Raw genomic sequence first — 13,121 nt, forward strand, 5'->3', positions numbered from 1 at the left:
CAGACAGATGTATTTTTCACAATATTGTCAGCAATAGAAATGAAGTTTAGTTTTTTTTACCTTGAAGCTCTTTTAAAATAATGATAAGTAGATAATTCATTGTGATGTAATGTTGGGCGTTGGGTATTAGAAATATATGTATATATGTATTGTGTGGTACTACTGTAAGTTTTGAGATTAAATGTGCATAGTATACAACATGGCAATTTTAAATCGTTTTACTAGTCACACACAAGCGGTAGCAGAACTGCTTCAGTGACTTTTTTCCAGTATATTTACTTATATTTTAATTGTTTATTGTTATTTATTATCAATTTTAATAATCTCTAGCATTATTTGTATTATGTCGTTTTGTAAATAAACTTATTATTACTTAATCTGGACCTGTTCTAAGTATGCGTGTTCAGATTACCTTGCACACTCCACTTCCCCGCAATTTTCATTCAGTGGTACTCGTGCATTGGAATAATTAGATACAGCCAGTCTAGGTGGTCTATGGCACTAATTTTTTTATTAACTCGGGGAGATCTATGCTCTTCGTTCAAAGAAAATTGCGATTTCTGTCCCAAGTTGAAAAAATTTAATGAATGAATGAAATCTAGTATAGCATTCGTTGAACCAAAATCTGATTTAAAGCCATATTGATTGTTTTATAATGATCTTACATTTTTTCCCAATAATTTGCTAACCTAACTCTTGACGACTGTTTAAAAATTTATATGATACCGTTTATAACTGATATAAACTCAGAATTTGATAGTTTATCATAGGATGGTACATATTCAATCACATAAGTCACGAAGTATCAGAACCATAGGCTGATATTTTTAAATTGCTATTAAAATAGTCTTCCCTTACCTCCTTTCCTCAACTTCCGATTTTATGTCCACATATTCAGCTTTGATGGACATTTCCATATCGTTAATATCAAATGCCTCATCCAGGTTTTCAGTCTTAACGAATATATCAAGTGAAGACGTATCTATTTGACTTCCTGTGGCTGAACTATCAAAGTTACTTTTAATTTTTTCTTCTAACTCTGAACAATCTTTAAGGAAACTGTTATGGGTACACAGAGAATCGAAGCATGGCTTACAAACAACGGGATCTTTGATGATATTTATATTCTACAAAGCGGTTTCGTTAAATTACAAAATATGCAAGTATTTAATATTGTTCATACCATTTCAGGAGCCAATTTCTCAATAGCTTCAAGTTCCTCTTCACGTATGCACCTAACCTCACTTTCTACTGGGTGCATACACAGTCGACATATTTTCCGAGTGCAAGAAATATCAACTAACTCCCTTTTCTTTTCCTGCGTGTACACTTCTCTTAGGTCGAGCTGTAACATTTTTTCGCTATCCACATAAGGAATAATTGCCTTATCAGTATTCATACATGTTGATTTAAATTCTGACGCCATACTTAACTTTCTTCTACATACTTTACATATAACCTCTCTCTTCTCGTTATCAAATTTCTGAAAAATGTGCAACATTAATAATTAAATGCTAAAAGTTGCTTTACACTTGGGACTGTTAGGATCTAATCTAATATTTGAATGACTCACCAATTTCAGCAAAAGAACATCTAGCATGTCTCTGATAATGTTGTCTACCACTTCAAAATTTTCATCGGTTATATTTTTAAGGCAAAGCCTACACGACGTTTCCTTAACATCACTCATTGCTGTACAACAATCTTCTTTTAGATATAAATAGAACAGATACAAAAATATAAAGATGTCACTTCGTCACTTCTAATCTAACCTTGGCTTCTTACGCTTACGGCTGCGTAGTGCATAGTTTAGGAATAGAGATGGGAGATATAACACTGCGTTGGCTCACTACACCGGCTCTACGTACCAAAGACGAAATCGTGAACAGTTCACGCACACTCGCGCAATTCAGACAGTGCAGGTGTAGAGTGTATTTGCATCGTGCGCCACCTTATTGTCTTTGTTACATATTTTTTCTTATCGCCAATAGGTAATGGACAAAAAAGCATTGTATAAATATAATACATAGCTGTTAAACAAATTATTTCATGTGTGTGCCAAATAAATACTATTTAGCGAGCAACACAGCGCGTTCACTCCTACTGGTACACAGGTCGCAGTGTACTAAAAAAGGAAGGAATAATTATGACAAGTTCGACTCAAATGAGTCGGCTCCCTACGAGGATCCGAAGCCGGTTCAACAAAATGAGCCGAATTTCCCATCTCTAATTAGGAATGTCTCGCGAAACAAGCATCGATGTTTCCTTCAATACCAAGTAAATTTAGTATCGATACCATTTCTGTTAATACTTTACTCAACAGTACTAACCAGTGATGTTCTTGCTAGTACATTTTTATACAAAAAAGTACACTACCCTCTCTCTCTAGTACCCTACCTACTAGTAGTACCCTACTATCAAATCTAGTACATTTTCACCTTAGATAAAGGATGTACTCGGTCTCACCATGGATATTTAAAATTACATATCGCTCGTAGTCTGTTATAGACTAAAAACCAATCAGAATCGCGTTTGGGTATTGTATAAATATCAATGTAATTACTGATTGGACAATAATTCAGACCAAACGCATCCGTTTTCTTATGTTCTGTGCCATTGGATCTCTTACTCTGCATCTCTGCAATTGATTTGAGGTTTATGGAACAGACCCAATTAACGTATATAGTGTATATCTGGTTGCATAACGAACAACCCAATATCTCAAATTTTTGAAAACTAGTAGTGACGTGAATGTATTTCTAAAATCAAATACGTTAGGAGCAACACCATGGGGGTGAGAGTGAATAGGGAAGATTGAAACAGAGCTGATTGCTTGCGCCATCTGTGATTTCTGCATACAAATTAGTTCAAATCACTGCCATTTCAAACCATTCCATATAGTTACCTATAATGAAGATTTTAATATTGAGTTTGCTTCTTATGATAAGCCGTGATATCAGATCTACAATTACTAAGATTTACGATAATTTGAACATTTTCTGGCAAATGGACTCTGACTCCTGCTGTTTTTTTTTAGTATTTGTCGTTAATATAACAAAAATATTATTCAGATTTACTTAAAATGTCACAAAAAATCAAACAAAAATGTTTCTGTAAAAGTTACACTTTATCTTGTGATATTTTTTTGTGTCTATAGCTATATATAGCATTGTAAGAAAATTACAGAGTACAACCCCTGATCTATATTAGTTCAATCAAATTAGATTTTTCAGTTCAGTAACGAAACGTAAAAATTAGGAAAAATTCCGTGGAATTGAAAGAACTACTTTACCCCAGCTGAATGTTAGGGCTTCATTTGCAAAATGGCGTCCAAAGTTCGCAACAGTTTTTTTTTACGAGAAAAATTTTTTAGGCAAAAGTTGTAGAACTTTTTATACTTAAAAATTTTGAGCCCAGTCCGAGTGTTAATAGTAGTAACGTCACATACGCCAAATAATAGGCAAATAAATAAGCCCTTTATTTAAATGTTTAAATTTGGATGATAGCGATGACATATCAAGATCTCACCTGCGTATGAGGCTATTCTTTCCGAGCATGAGCAGGAATAACACGGCTAATGTTAAATTTTTACTTATATAAATTTAGGAATATTCTTTTAAATTGTTTTTTGAAAGGTTTAAGCACATTAGTGTATCTATTTTACCAAACACGTGTTGGTTGATAAATAAATTGAAGTTGCTCATTTTTATAATATCTATGTAAATAGTACACAAGGGTCAGATTCGGTCTGTAAAATTTCAATTATAATTTGTTGTGGGTTGTATCTTGAAATGGATACAAAATTTCAATTGTCAAAAAAAATTATTCTTCATAAGAATTTTTGCTTGTTCAGAAGCCTTTGACAATATTATAGTCATTTGTTCAATTTAATGTACATGGTTTTCAAAAATTTGGAAAAGGTAAAAACAGTAAAGAGTAAAGTAAATGGAAGCCTATATTTTTTATGGCATTATCGAATTCTACGTGAAAAATTAACGGAACTTTGTGTTATGATCCCTATTAAAATATTGATAGTTTTCCGTCACTTCTAGTAGTTGACATAATTATGATTGTATGACAGCTAGAAATTACTTTTGTAACTGTAGAGTGAAGATGACTTTTTCAAAAAACGCATCAAAAGTTGACCTGCGATATATAGGGGGCGGGGGGGAAATTGTGCCAATCCTGATAATTTAAAATTTGAAAAAGCTCGACTTTTTCAAATAGAACACCCTGTGTTTTATGCCTTTCCGTAGACCCAACAATTTTTTAATAGCTTTCCCTATACCTGTTGCATAGTTTTTGCAAAAATCCCATTTTTATGTAAAATACGGGATTTGGGCCCGTTCCTGTGGCTGTAATGTGATTATTTCATTGTTATTATACTTTTCCTATTAACTATTTATCTTTCAGGTTAGAGAACACCTAAATCGCATATATTCAAACCAGTGGTTAGGTCATGGTGGTCCAGTTCCTTGGCCCTCACGTTCGCCCGACTTAAATAGTCTGGACTTTTTCTTGTGGGGTTATATCAAGGAGCAAGTATACGAAGTACCACCAACGGATATTCAAGACTTAAAAGAAAAGATTCAAAACGAGTTTCTAATTATAATGCCTCAAATGTTAAGAAATGTCCACATTCATTTTCATCGTAGATTAATGCTTTGTGTAGAAGACAACAGTGGACAGTTTGAACATTTATTTTAAGTTGGCTTGCGACTATGAGTATTCATTTTTCAAAATTCTATTCATCCAAATTTTTTAATTTCCAATTTCACTAATAACTTTCCTAACTATGGTAAACAGTGCTTGATTTTCAATATGATACGGATGAAACTTCTTCAATATTTTATTTGTCAAGCTTTTGAAAACTCCAAGGTTACTATTAATTTCCTGGCACTAATATTTGTATTTTCAACAGCAGACGCCACAACTTTAAATTAAATATTATCGTTGTTACTTTCATATCTCCTGGTAGTTTTTTCATAACTCGTATTTGCTGTTCATTCAAACCTTTCCTTTCACATTTTCAAAACAGTGGGAATCTCTGTAAATTTGGATTATTTGCTTTGTAAATACATGCTGCTAGCAAACATTTCCCATATTTTGCTAATTCTCAATCACTTGTAGCGATTTTATGGTTTTTTGATTTTATTTACAAATAAATGGTGACTTTCCATAAAGATTTATTTATTAAACTCAAATATCTAAATTTTTCAGTTATTAATTTTTATTTTAAATAGTGTAGCTAGACAACTAATAAATTTAATAAAAATAAATACACTTACTATATTTTTCCCGACAAAGGAACGGGCGCAAATTCGGTATTTTACATAAAAATGCAAAGACTACGCAACTTAGGTATAGGGAAAGCTATTAAAAAATTGTAGGGTCTACAGAAAGGCATCTAATGAAATCATAAAACACAGGGTGTTCTATTTGAAAAAGTCGATTTTTCAAATTTTAAATTATCACGTTTTTTTAAATTATCCTAGATATTGGACTAGGTGGACACAGTGTATACAGTGTTTTTACTTACCTAACTTATCTCAATATCCTCAGTGTTGTGTAGGTGCAAAGTAGGATCAGCTTTACTACCCTCAGGGCAGCGCGGAAACCAACGAGCAGCTATTTGTACTCCAAAAGAGAGGTGCCTGGCATGCTCATTTACCTTTCCGAGTTATCGGAAAGTAGGAGTAGTGTGTACTCAGTTTAGAACATTCATACAGTTATCAGTCGGTACCATTCACCCCGCCTTGTTACCGTTGAAACGTAAAGCCTTTCACGCCGCTTACAATCATACCAGAACATTCACTCGCTTTAAAAAAAAATTGAAACCAATGTAACACAATTAATTACATGTTCTACACAGTTGACAATATCGCTGATTAAAATTAATGTACACGTTTAATATATCACTTGTTGGCCTGTTTCGTCAGGTTTTCATGTTTCAACCTGCCTCTATTTGTGAAAATATGAAGGGTGATAATTCACACCTGTGAATTTTTTTTTGTGCATCAATTGAAGTCTCCTCAAAGACTCCTAATGCTCGGTTGTTAGCAAAACACACCGGTACATTTGCATTTATAAAGACTCTTCCTGTTTCAACAAGAGATATCCAATACCGCTCCCGTCTTTAGTTTTATGCTTCAGTTGGTGTGGTTTCATATTCCTCTTGTATTTAGTTTGGTAATTGCACTCGTTACACTTGTATATTTGAACCTCCGAAGGATCTTTATGCTTCAGTTGGTGCTGTTTCATAATACACTCGTAGTTAGTTTCGTAACTGCAGTCGTTACACCTGTACCTTTGAACCTGTGAAGGATCTTTATGTTTCAGCTGGTGCCTTTTGATGTTATTCTTGTATTTACTTTCATAATCGCAGTCGTTACACTTGTACATTTGAACCACTGAAGGATCTTTATGTTTCAGTTGGTGCTTTTTGACCATACACTTGTATTTACTTTCGTAATTGCAGTCGTTACACCTGTACATTTGAACATGCGAGGGCTTTTTATGTTGCAGTTGATGCTGTTCGATAACATTCTTGTATTTAGTTTCGTAGTTGCATTCGTTACACTTGTACATTTGAACCTGTGAAAGATCTTTATGTTGCAGTTGATGCTGTTCGATAGCATGTTCGTATATGGTTTCGTAATTGCAGTTGTTACACTTGTACATTTGAACCTGCAGAAGAACTGTATGTTGCAGTTTATGCTGTTCAAAAGCATTCTTGTATATAGTTTCGTAATTGCAGTCGTTACACCTGTACTTTTCAACCTGTGAAGAATCTTTATGTTTCAGTTGGTGCCTTTTGATGTTATTCTTGTATATAGTTTCGTAATTGCAGTCGTTACACTTGTACATTTGAACCTGCGAGGGCTCTTTATGTTTCAGTTGGTGCTTTTTGATAACATATTTGTATTTAGTTTCGTAATTGCATTCGTTACACTTGTACATTTGAACCTGAGAGGGCTTTCTATGTTGCAATTTATGCTGTTTGACATTACCCCTCGATTTAGTTTGGTAAGTGCATTCGTTACACTTGTACATTTGAAGCAATGAAGGATCTTTATGTGTCGATTGGTGCCTTTTCATAACACTCTTGTATTTGCTTTCGTAATTGCAGTCGTTACACCTGTACATTTGAACCAACGAAAGATCTTTATGCCTCAGTTGGTGCTTTTTGACAGCATACTTGTATTTAGTTTCGTAATCACAGTCATTACACTTGTACATTTGAACCTGTGAAGGATCTTTATGCTTCAGTTGGTGTCGTTTCATTTGCTTCCTGTATCTAGTTTCATAATCGCAGTCGTTACACCTGTACATTCGAACCTGTGAAGGATCTTTATGCTTCAATTGGTGTTGTTTCATATGATTGCTGTATTTAGTTTCGTAATTGCAGTCTTTACACGTGTACAATTGAACCTGCGACGAATCTTTACGCCTCAACTGGTGCTTTTGAAGCAATTTCTTACTTTCAGTTTCATATCCTTCTTCATCTTTACAATCACTCTCCTCGAATGGTACAATATCGGAACTCTGAAGTGGCGTGCCGCTGAAAAAATTGCATATACAGGGTATATTTGAAAATCGGGTTTAAATTTTAAGGGGTTACAGGTTAATAATGAATTTAATTATCAAAAACGGCATTTAAGGTTATGTATAAAGTCATACAATAAATCCAAAAACAAAATGTTAGAAACAGATAATTTAAATACAATCTGCAATAGCATTATTAATAAATTTATTATTACAATTACAGTATACTCGCGACTATCCGGGTACTACTTAATCGGGTTACTGAGTAACATTATATAATTACGGCTTTTTCAAGACTTGCGGATTTACTGTGCTACATGAACAAAACAAATGGTGATGAACGGCGATCTTAAGCGACGCATGACGCAGTGTTTTCAGTTCTACTTTGAGAGTGTGGCGCTGCATTTGTTGTCCGTATAATTACATGTATATCCTACGTAAAATTTCTACTAAGCGTAAACGATTCAATAAAAGTTAGAAATTATCGAGAAACCTGAAAATGGATGTAGTGTTAAAGCATTAGCAAATAAATACAACATCAGGGAGCAAACCGCTCGTGATATCAAAAATTGTGAGTGTAAATTAGTTACATTTGCCAGAGCGCCACGGCATTCGGCAGCTCTCAGTCCAAAGAAAAAAAAAATTGTAAAATCGAATTTGGATTTAAAGGAGTTCTGAAAATAATCGAAATTGCTTGACAGTATTAAAGACATAGCGACAACATGGAATCGTAGAAAGCAAGAAACGCTACAAAAACCGCGAAGGAAACTTTCAGTTAATTTATACCATTTTGATGAGACTGATGATTCCAACAATGGGTATAATGTGCCACTTGCAGCATTATCACAAAAACTGCGAGCACTTAGCAGTTACCAAAAATATCGAGGAGTGGGTGCCTCCTGATGATGCGTTAGCGGGTTACGAGAGAGATCCGGTCACAGGAAGACATTGTCAAGAAAGTACAAAACAATAACTCGAAATCTTTTGACAAATTTTCTGATGATAATGCATCCACATCTTCAAGTGATGAATTGGATTCCAGGCCATCCATTGATCATAATCAAGCACTCAAGTGCACCGAACATTTGCTCGAGTACCTAGTGCAGGGTCGGCAACTGGCGGACCACGGTCCAAGTCCGGACCGCCGAAGGTAAAATACTGGACTCCCAAAAATTTGTTGAAAGTATAAATTACTTAAATAAATTATTTAAAAAATGTTTTTTTACGTTTGAGTGACAACCTGATCATTTTTTCTAATATTTTACAATTGTGTGAGCGTTTTGAGTTCTTAATGGTTAATAAGCAGATTAAATTTGAGTCCAAATTAAAATAAAAAATTTGTAATTAATATGAAATTTTTTTTCTGGACCTCGTTAAAAATTTACAAAAGTATCCAGACCCCACCTAAAATTACTTGCCGACCCCTGACCTAGAGTAACAAAAAGATACAAGACCACCTGAAAGATTGGGGATATAAAATTTCATAGCAGATATTAAATGAAGAGTCTAAGATTCTCGAAAACAGAGATTCCTTGATAATTATGTACTTCACAGTTAAAATACATGTTCTGGAAAGAATACAAATTTTTTATTTTCAAAATATTTTCACTAATGTAAAAATTATAGAAAGCACTTTTGTATAAAGACTTATAGGTGGAATAACTTGCTTCCGAAATTTATGCCGTTCAGGAAATAACGATTTTTACCCAAAGAAAAATGGCGTTAACTTCAGAGCACTCACAATTACGTAATAAATTTTTTTTAGCCAAATATTTTGTATAGCACTTATATTTTTCATTCTTTTTAGAGCATAAGTAAAAATCGGTGCCGTACATTTCTCACAATTTTTTGGAACGTACAGTTTTCTAAAATTTTTCCATTAATGAAAATATTTGGAAAATGAAAATTTTTTATTCTTTCCAGAACCGTTATTTTTGTACGGCATAAGGTTTATGTCTTATTTTTCTAATATCTGTCTTGAGTCGAAATGCCGTCAATTTCTATTTAATTAGTATACCCGGCCCAAAATAGGAAAGTTTGATTTTTTGTTGACAACCCATGTGCCATGGAGAATTGACGGCATAGTGCGCAAATGTTCTCTTTTAAGTTGTAGTATTTAAGTCATAGTCTCTTACAGTGCCTAAAATGATTAGGAAAATTTTCCTATCCGGCTCTTAGTCTATTACCCCGACTTAATCGAGAGTCTACTGTAATCACGAAGTATCAGAACCACGGGCTGCTATTTTTTAAATTAATATTAAAATAGTCTTCTCTTACCTCCTTTCCTCAACTTCCGATTTTATGTCCACATATTCAGGTTTGATCGACATTTCCATCTCGTTAATATCGAATTCCTTGTCCAGTTTTTCAGTTTTAACGAATAAATCAAGTGGAGACGTATCTATTTGACTTCCTGTGGCTGAACCATCAAAAATACTTTTAATTTTTTCTTCTACCTCTGAGCAATCTTTAAGGAAACTGTTGTGAGTGCACAGAGAATAGAAGCATGGCTTACAAACAACGGGATCTTTGACGATATTTATATTCTACAAAGCAGTTTTGTTAAATTATAAAATGCAAGTATTTAATATCGTTCATACCATTTCTGGAGTCAATTTCTCAATAGCTTCGAGTTCCTCTTCATGTATGCATCTAAACTCACTTTCTACTAGGTGCATACACAATCGACATATTTTCTGAGTGCAAGAAATATCAACTAACTCGTTTTTCTTTTCCTGCATGTACACTTCCCTTAGGTTGAGCTGTAACATTTTTTCGTTATCCGCATAATGCATAATTGTGTTATCGGTATTCAGACATGTGGATTTGAATTCGGACGCCATATTTAACTTTCTTCTGCAAACATTACATATAACCTCTTTGCTCTCGTTATCAAATTTCTGAAAAATATGCAACTATAAACAGAAAGTAAGTAACTGTAACAGAAAATAACAATTAAATACCAAAATCAGCTTTACACTTGAGACTACTAAGATCTAATCACTAACCTACCAATTTTAGGAAAAGAACATCTAGAATGTCTCTGATACTGTTGTCTATCAGTTCAAAACTTTCATCGGTTATATTTTTAAGGCAAAGCCTACACGAAATTTCCTTAACATCACTCATTGCTTTGCAACAATCTTCTTTCACGTGTAAATAGAACACAGACACAAAAAAACAAAAATATAAAACCTTCACTTCTAACCTTCTCTAGGCAACGTAGTAGCACAGAACATTAATAATCTTCTGTGGTAGTTGGATAGAGATGGGCGAAACAATATTGATCCGGTTTATTACGCTAGATCTTCGTGCTGGTTCGAGTGAACCAGTTACTTCCCAAAGACGTAATTGGTTTTATCTAGGGACGTAATAGTCACTCGCGCAATTCATACGGCGCATGTGTTGGGTGTATTTTCATCGTGCGCCACCTTCTCAAACGATAATTAAGTAGTGAAAACACATTTTTATTCAAATAAATACAAGAATAAATAAACAAAAATTTATTACAAAATTTTCTTTTCTTTTTAACTTACATTAAAAATAGTTAGAAACACACGCGATAGCAAATCTTGTAAAGCCAGTCGTGTAGGTAAGTATGAGTATTTTTTATTAGTTATGGTACGTTATTATCATCAACCTCAGCATCTAACAATTAAAAAAACGCCACGATATTTTTATTAGGAAAATATGAGTTTATGCAATCAAATCTCATTGATTTGACTTTTGCCTTAAATAAATTATGCTTGGTTGTTTTGCATAAATAGTTGATCATAAATCAGCCACGGATTATTGTATTGTAAGTTCAGTTAAGTGAGATTAACTGAGGTCTTATGTAAAATAAAGCACAGCTATAGTATAAATTTCTTTATATAATTTTAAATTTACCGCCTAATCACATTACAAAAAAAGAGACATCTACTAACCGCTTCCTGAACTTAAACCCAAAGTTACACCACAGCAAATATAATTTGCTGTGGTTACACTTCAAAACAGTAGAGTCGCATCGCACCTTGGCCTTGATAGTAATTTATAGAGAAACACTAGTTGTCACTAGAAACACTTTCTGTTTATTTTCTCTATGCCTACACCTGCTCGACACGAATAATAAAAAATGTATACCGTTATCCATACGTCAGAAAATATCAAAATTGCTTGTATTATAATAATGAAAAAAAAAATGTTAGTAGAACGTGGGCTTCAACAGTTCTTCTCAACGACTTGACTTGTCCCATTCTTTTCCTTCTGAATCTCTTTCAGTCTAAAAAGAAACAAACGAGAGTAAGTAATTAATGCAGTATTGCACCTCTCAAAGATATTACCTCGCCAAAGTCATCGACCTCAAATCCTTCGCAGAAAAGGATATTCCGAACTCCCTCTGCAAAGTTAGCTTCATCTCGATGGCTATGAGAGAATTCATACCGAGCTCGGCTAAGGTAGATTGGAAGCTGACTTGTTTTACATCTCGTACACCTGGAAGGTGAGAACTTGAGGACGTGAGTAAACTTTTCGTGACAAGCACAAACGAGTCAAAATTCAACTATTTTTTTTTCATTATCATACCCAAGGTGTTAATAACAGAATCCACAATATTATCCACTGATAGAGCTTCTTGCTTGTGTGCCGCTACCATACTAGAAACTACTGAAGCATTTCCTTGCGTGAGAAAGGTATCCAGAACCTGGAGACAACTGAAAATGGACTGTGGTACGGTCCCGACGATCTCCGATCCGGTATTTTCGTGCATATCAGCAACTATGCCCACCTAAACGAAATATCGGGATTGATAATATGTCTATCGTTATCTTCATTCATGATTTATCTACGATTGTGTTAAAAATGACTTTTGTTTTTAATTTCCAGTGATTGGTTTGGTATTTTCTTAAAGATACAGGGTGTTTCGCATAAGAACCTGACGCAAAGCAGGGGCATGTGTAGGAATCTCAGACTATATTACTATGAGATAGGATACCCAAAAATATGGTGATTTAACGCAGCTTACCTTTATACTAAATTGCACCCCTGCAAATAAGTGGCAAATTTACGTGTTTTTTTTCACGAAAATCTGGACGACATATTGGAAAATTAGTCATTCATGTTGTAGGCAAATTAAATTACCTACAAATTTAAGGAATAAAAGTTATACAGGGTGTTTGGTAAGTCAATGCATTCCTTGCAGGAGGTTATAGTACAAGTGATTTGTGATATATTTCCTTAATATACCATATTCCGAAAACGCTTAGTTTCCGATCTACAGGGTGTTAAAGTTTTAATAAAAAAATGCAAACTTAAAAATATTGCCGAAACCGCTCAGAATATTTTAATGAAATTTTACAGGCTTTGACAGTTAACAAGAGTACATGTTTCACGATACAAATACAGGGTGTCTCATAATTAGCTGCCAATCCTGAACAGGCCGATTCTATGATCAAAACTAAGTAAAAAAGTTCATATGAACATGGGTCCGGAAATGCTTCCTAAGGGCACAGGGACCCATTGAAGAGGGAGGAATGGAAATCATTTTTTTGCAATATCTCTCAATCGCGTTGTGATAAATGAATGAAATTTGGTATACA

At 34.0% G+C, this 13,121-nt stretch overlaps 3 protein-coding genes across 3 annotated transcripts in view; all 3 read right to left on the reverse strand.

Annotated features, from left to right (window-relative positions):
- The window catches only part of LOC108908335 (zinc finger Y-chromosomal protein-like), a 36,031-nt gene extending 34,250 nt beyond the window's left edge, over positions 1–1,781 (reverse strand). The window contains exons 1-3 of the mRNA XM_023455327.1: positions 1,574–1,781; positions 1,184–1,483; positions 859–1,127 (exon numbers count right to left, since the gene is read on the reverse strand). Coding sequence (XP_023311095.1) covers positions 859–1,127; positions 1,184–1,483; positions 1,574–1,690 — 686 coding nt within the window. The 5' untranslated portion in view covers positions 1,691–1,781. The remainder of the gene's footprint in view (positions 1–858; positions 1,128–1,183; positions 1,484–1,573) is intronic.
- Positions 1,782–6,084: 4,303 nt separating this feature from the next.
- On the reverse strand, positions 6,085–10,741 carry LOC108908336 (zinc finger protein 510-like). The gene is made up of 6 exons (XM_018712368.1): positions 10,558–10,741; positions 10,146–10,445; positions 9,823–10,091; positions 7,432–7,561; positions 6,494–6,780; positions 6,085–6,286 (listed from the first exon to the last, which is right to left on the reverse strand). The coding sequence occupies exons 1-6, from the start codon at positions 10,672–10,674 to the stop codon at positions 6,085–6,087; spliced, it is 1,305 nt and encodes a 434-aa protein (XP_018567884.1). The 5' UTR covers positions 10,675–10,741.
- A 658-nt stretch (positions 10,742–11,399) lies between these two features.
- Positions 11,400–12,291, reverse strand: LOC111691878 (fatty acid synthase-like). Its single transcript, XM_023455333.1, has 3 exons — positions 12,109–12,291; positions 11,868–12,018; positions 11,400–11,806 (listed from the first exon to the last, which is right to left on the reverse strand). The coding sequence occupies exons 1-3, from the start codon at positions 12,176–12,178 to the stop codon at positions 11,746–11,748; spliced, it is 282 nt and encodes a 93-aa protein (XP_023311101.1). The 5' UTR covers positions 12,179–12,291; the 3' UTR covers positions 11,400–11,745.
- Between the last annotated feature and the right edge of the window lie 830 nt (positions 12,292–13,121).

This window comes from Anoplophora glabripennis, unplaced genomic scaffold (genome assembly GCF_000390285.2).
Source record: "Anoplophora glabripennis isolate ALB-LARVAE unplaced genomic scaffold, Agla_2.0 scaffold510, whole genome shotgun sequence".
NCBI lineage: Eukaryota > Metazoa > Arthropoda > Insecta > Coleoptera > Cerambycidae > Anoplophora > Anoplophora glabripennis.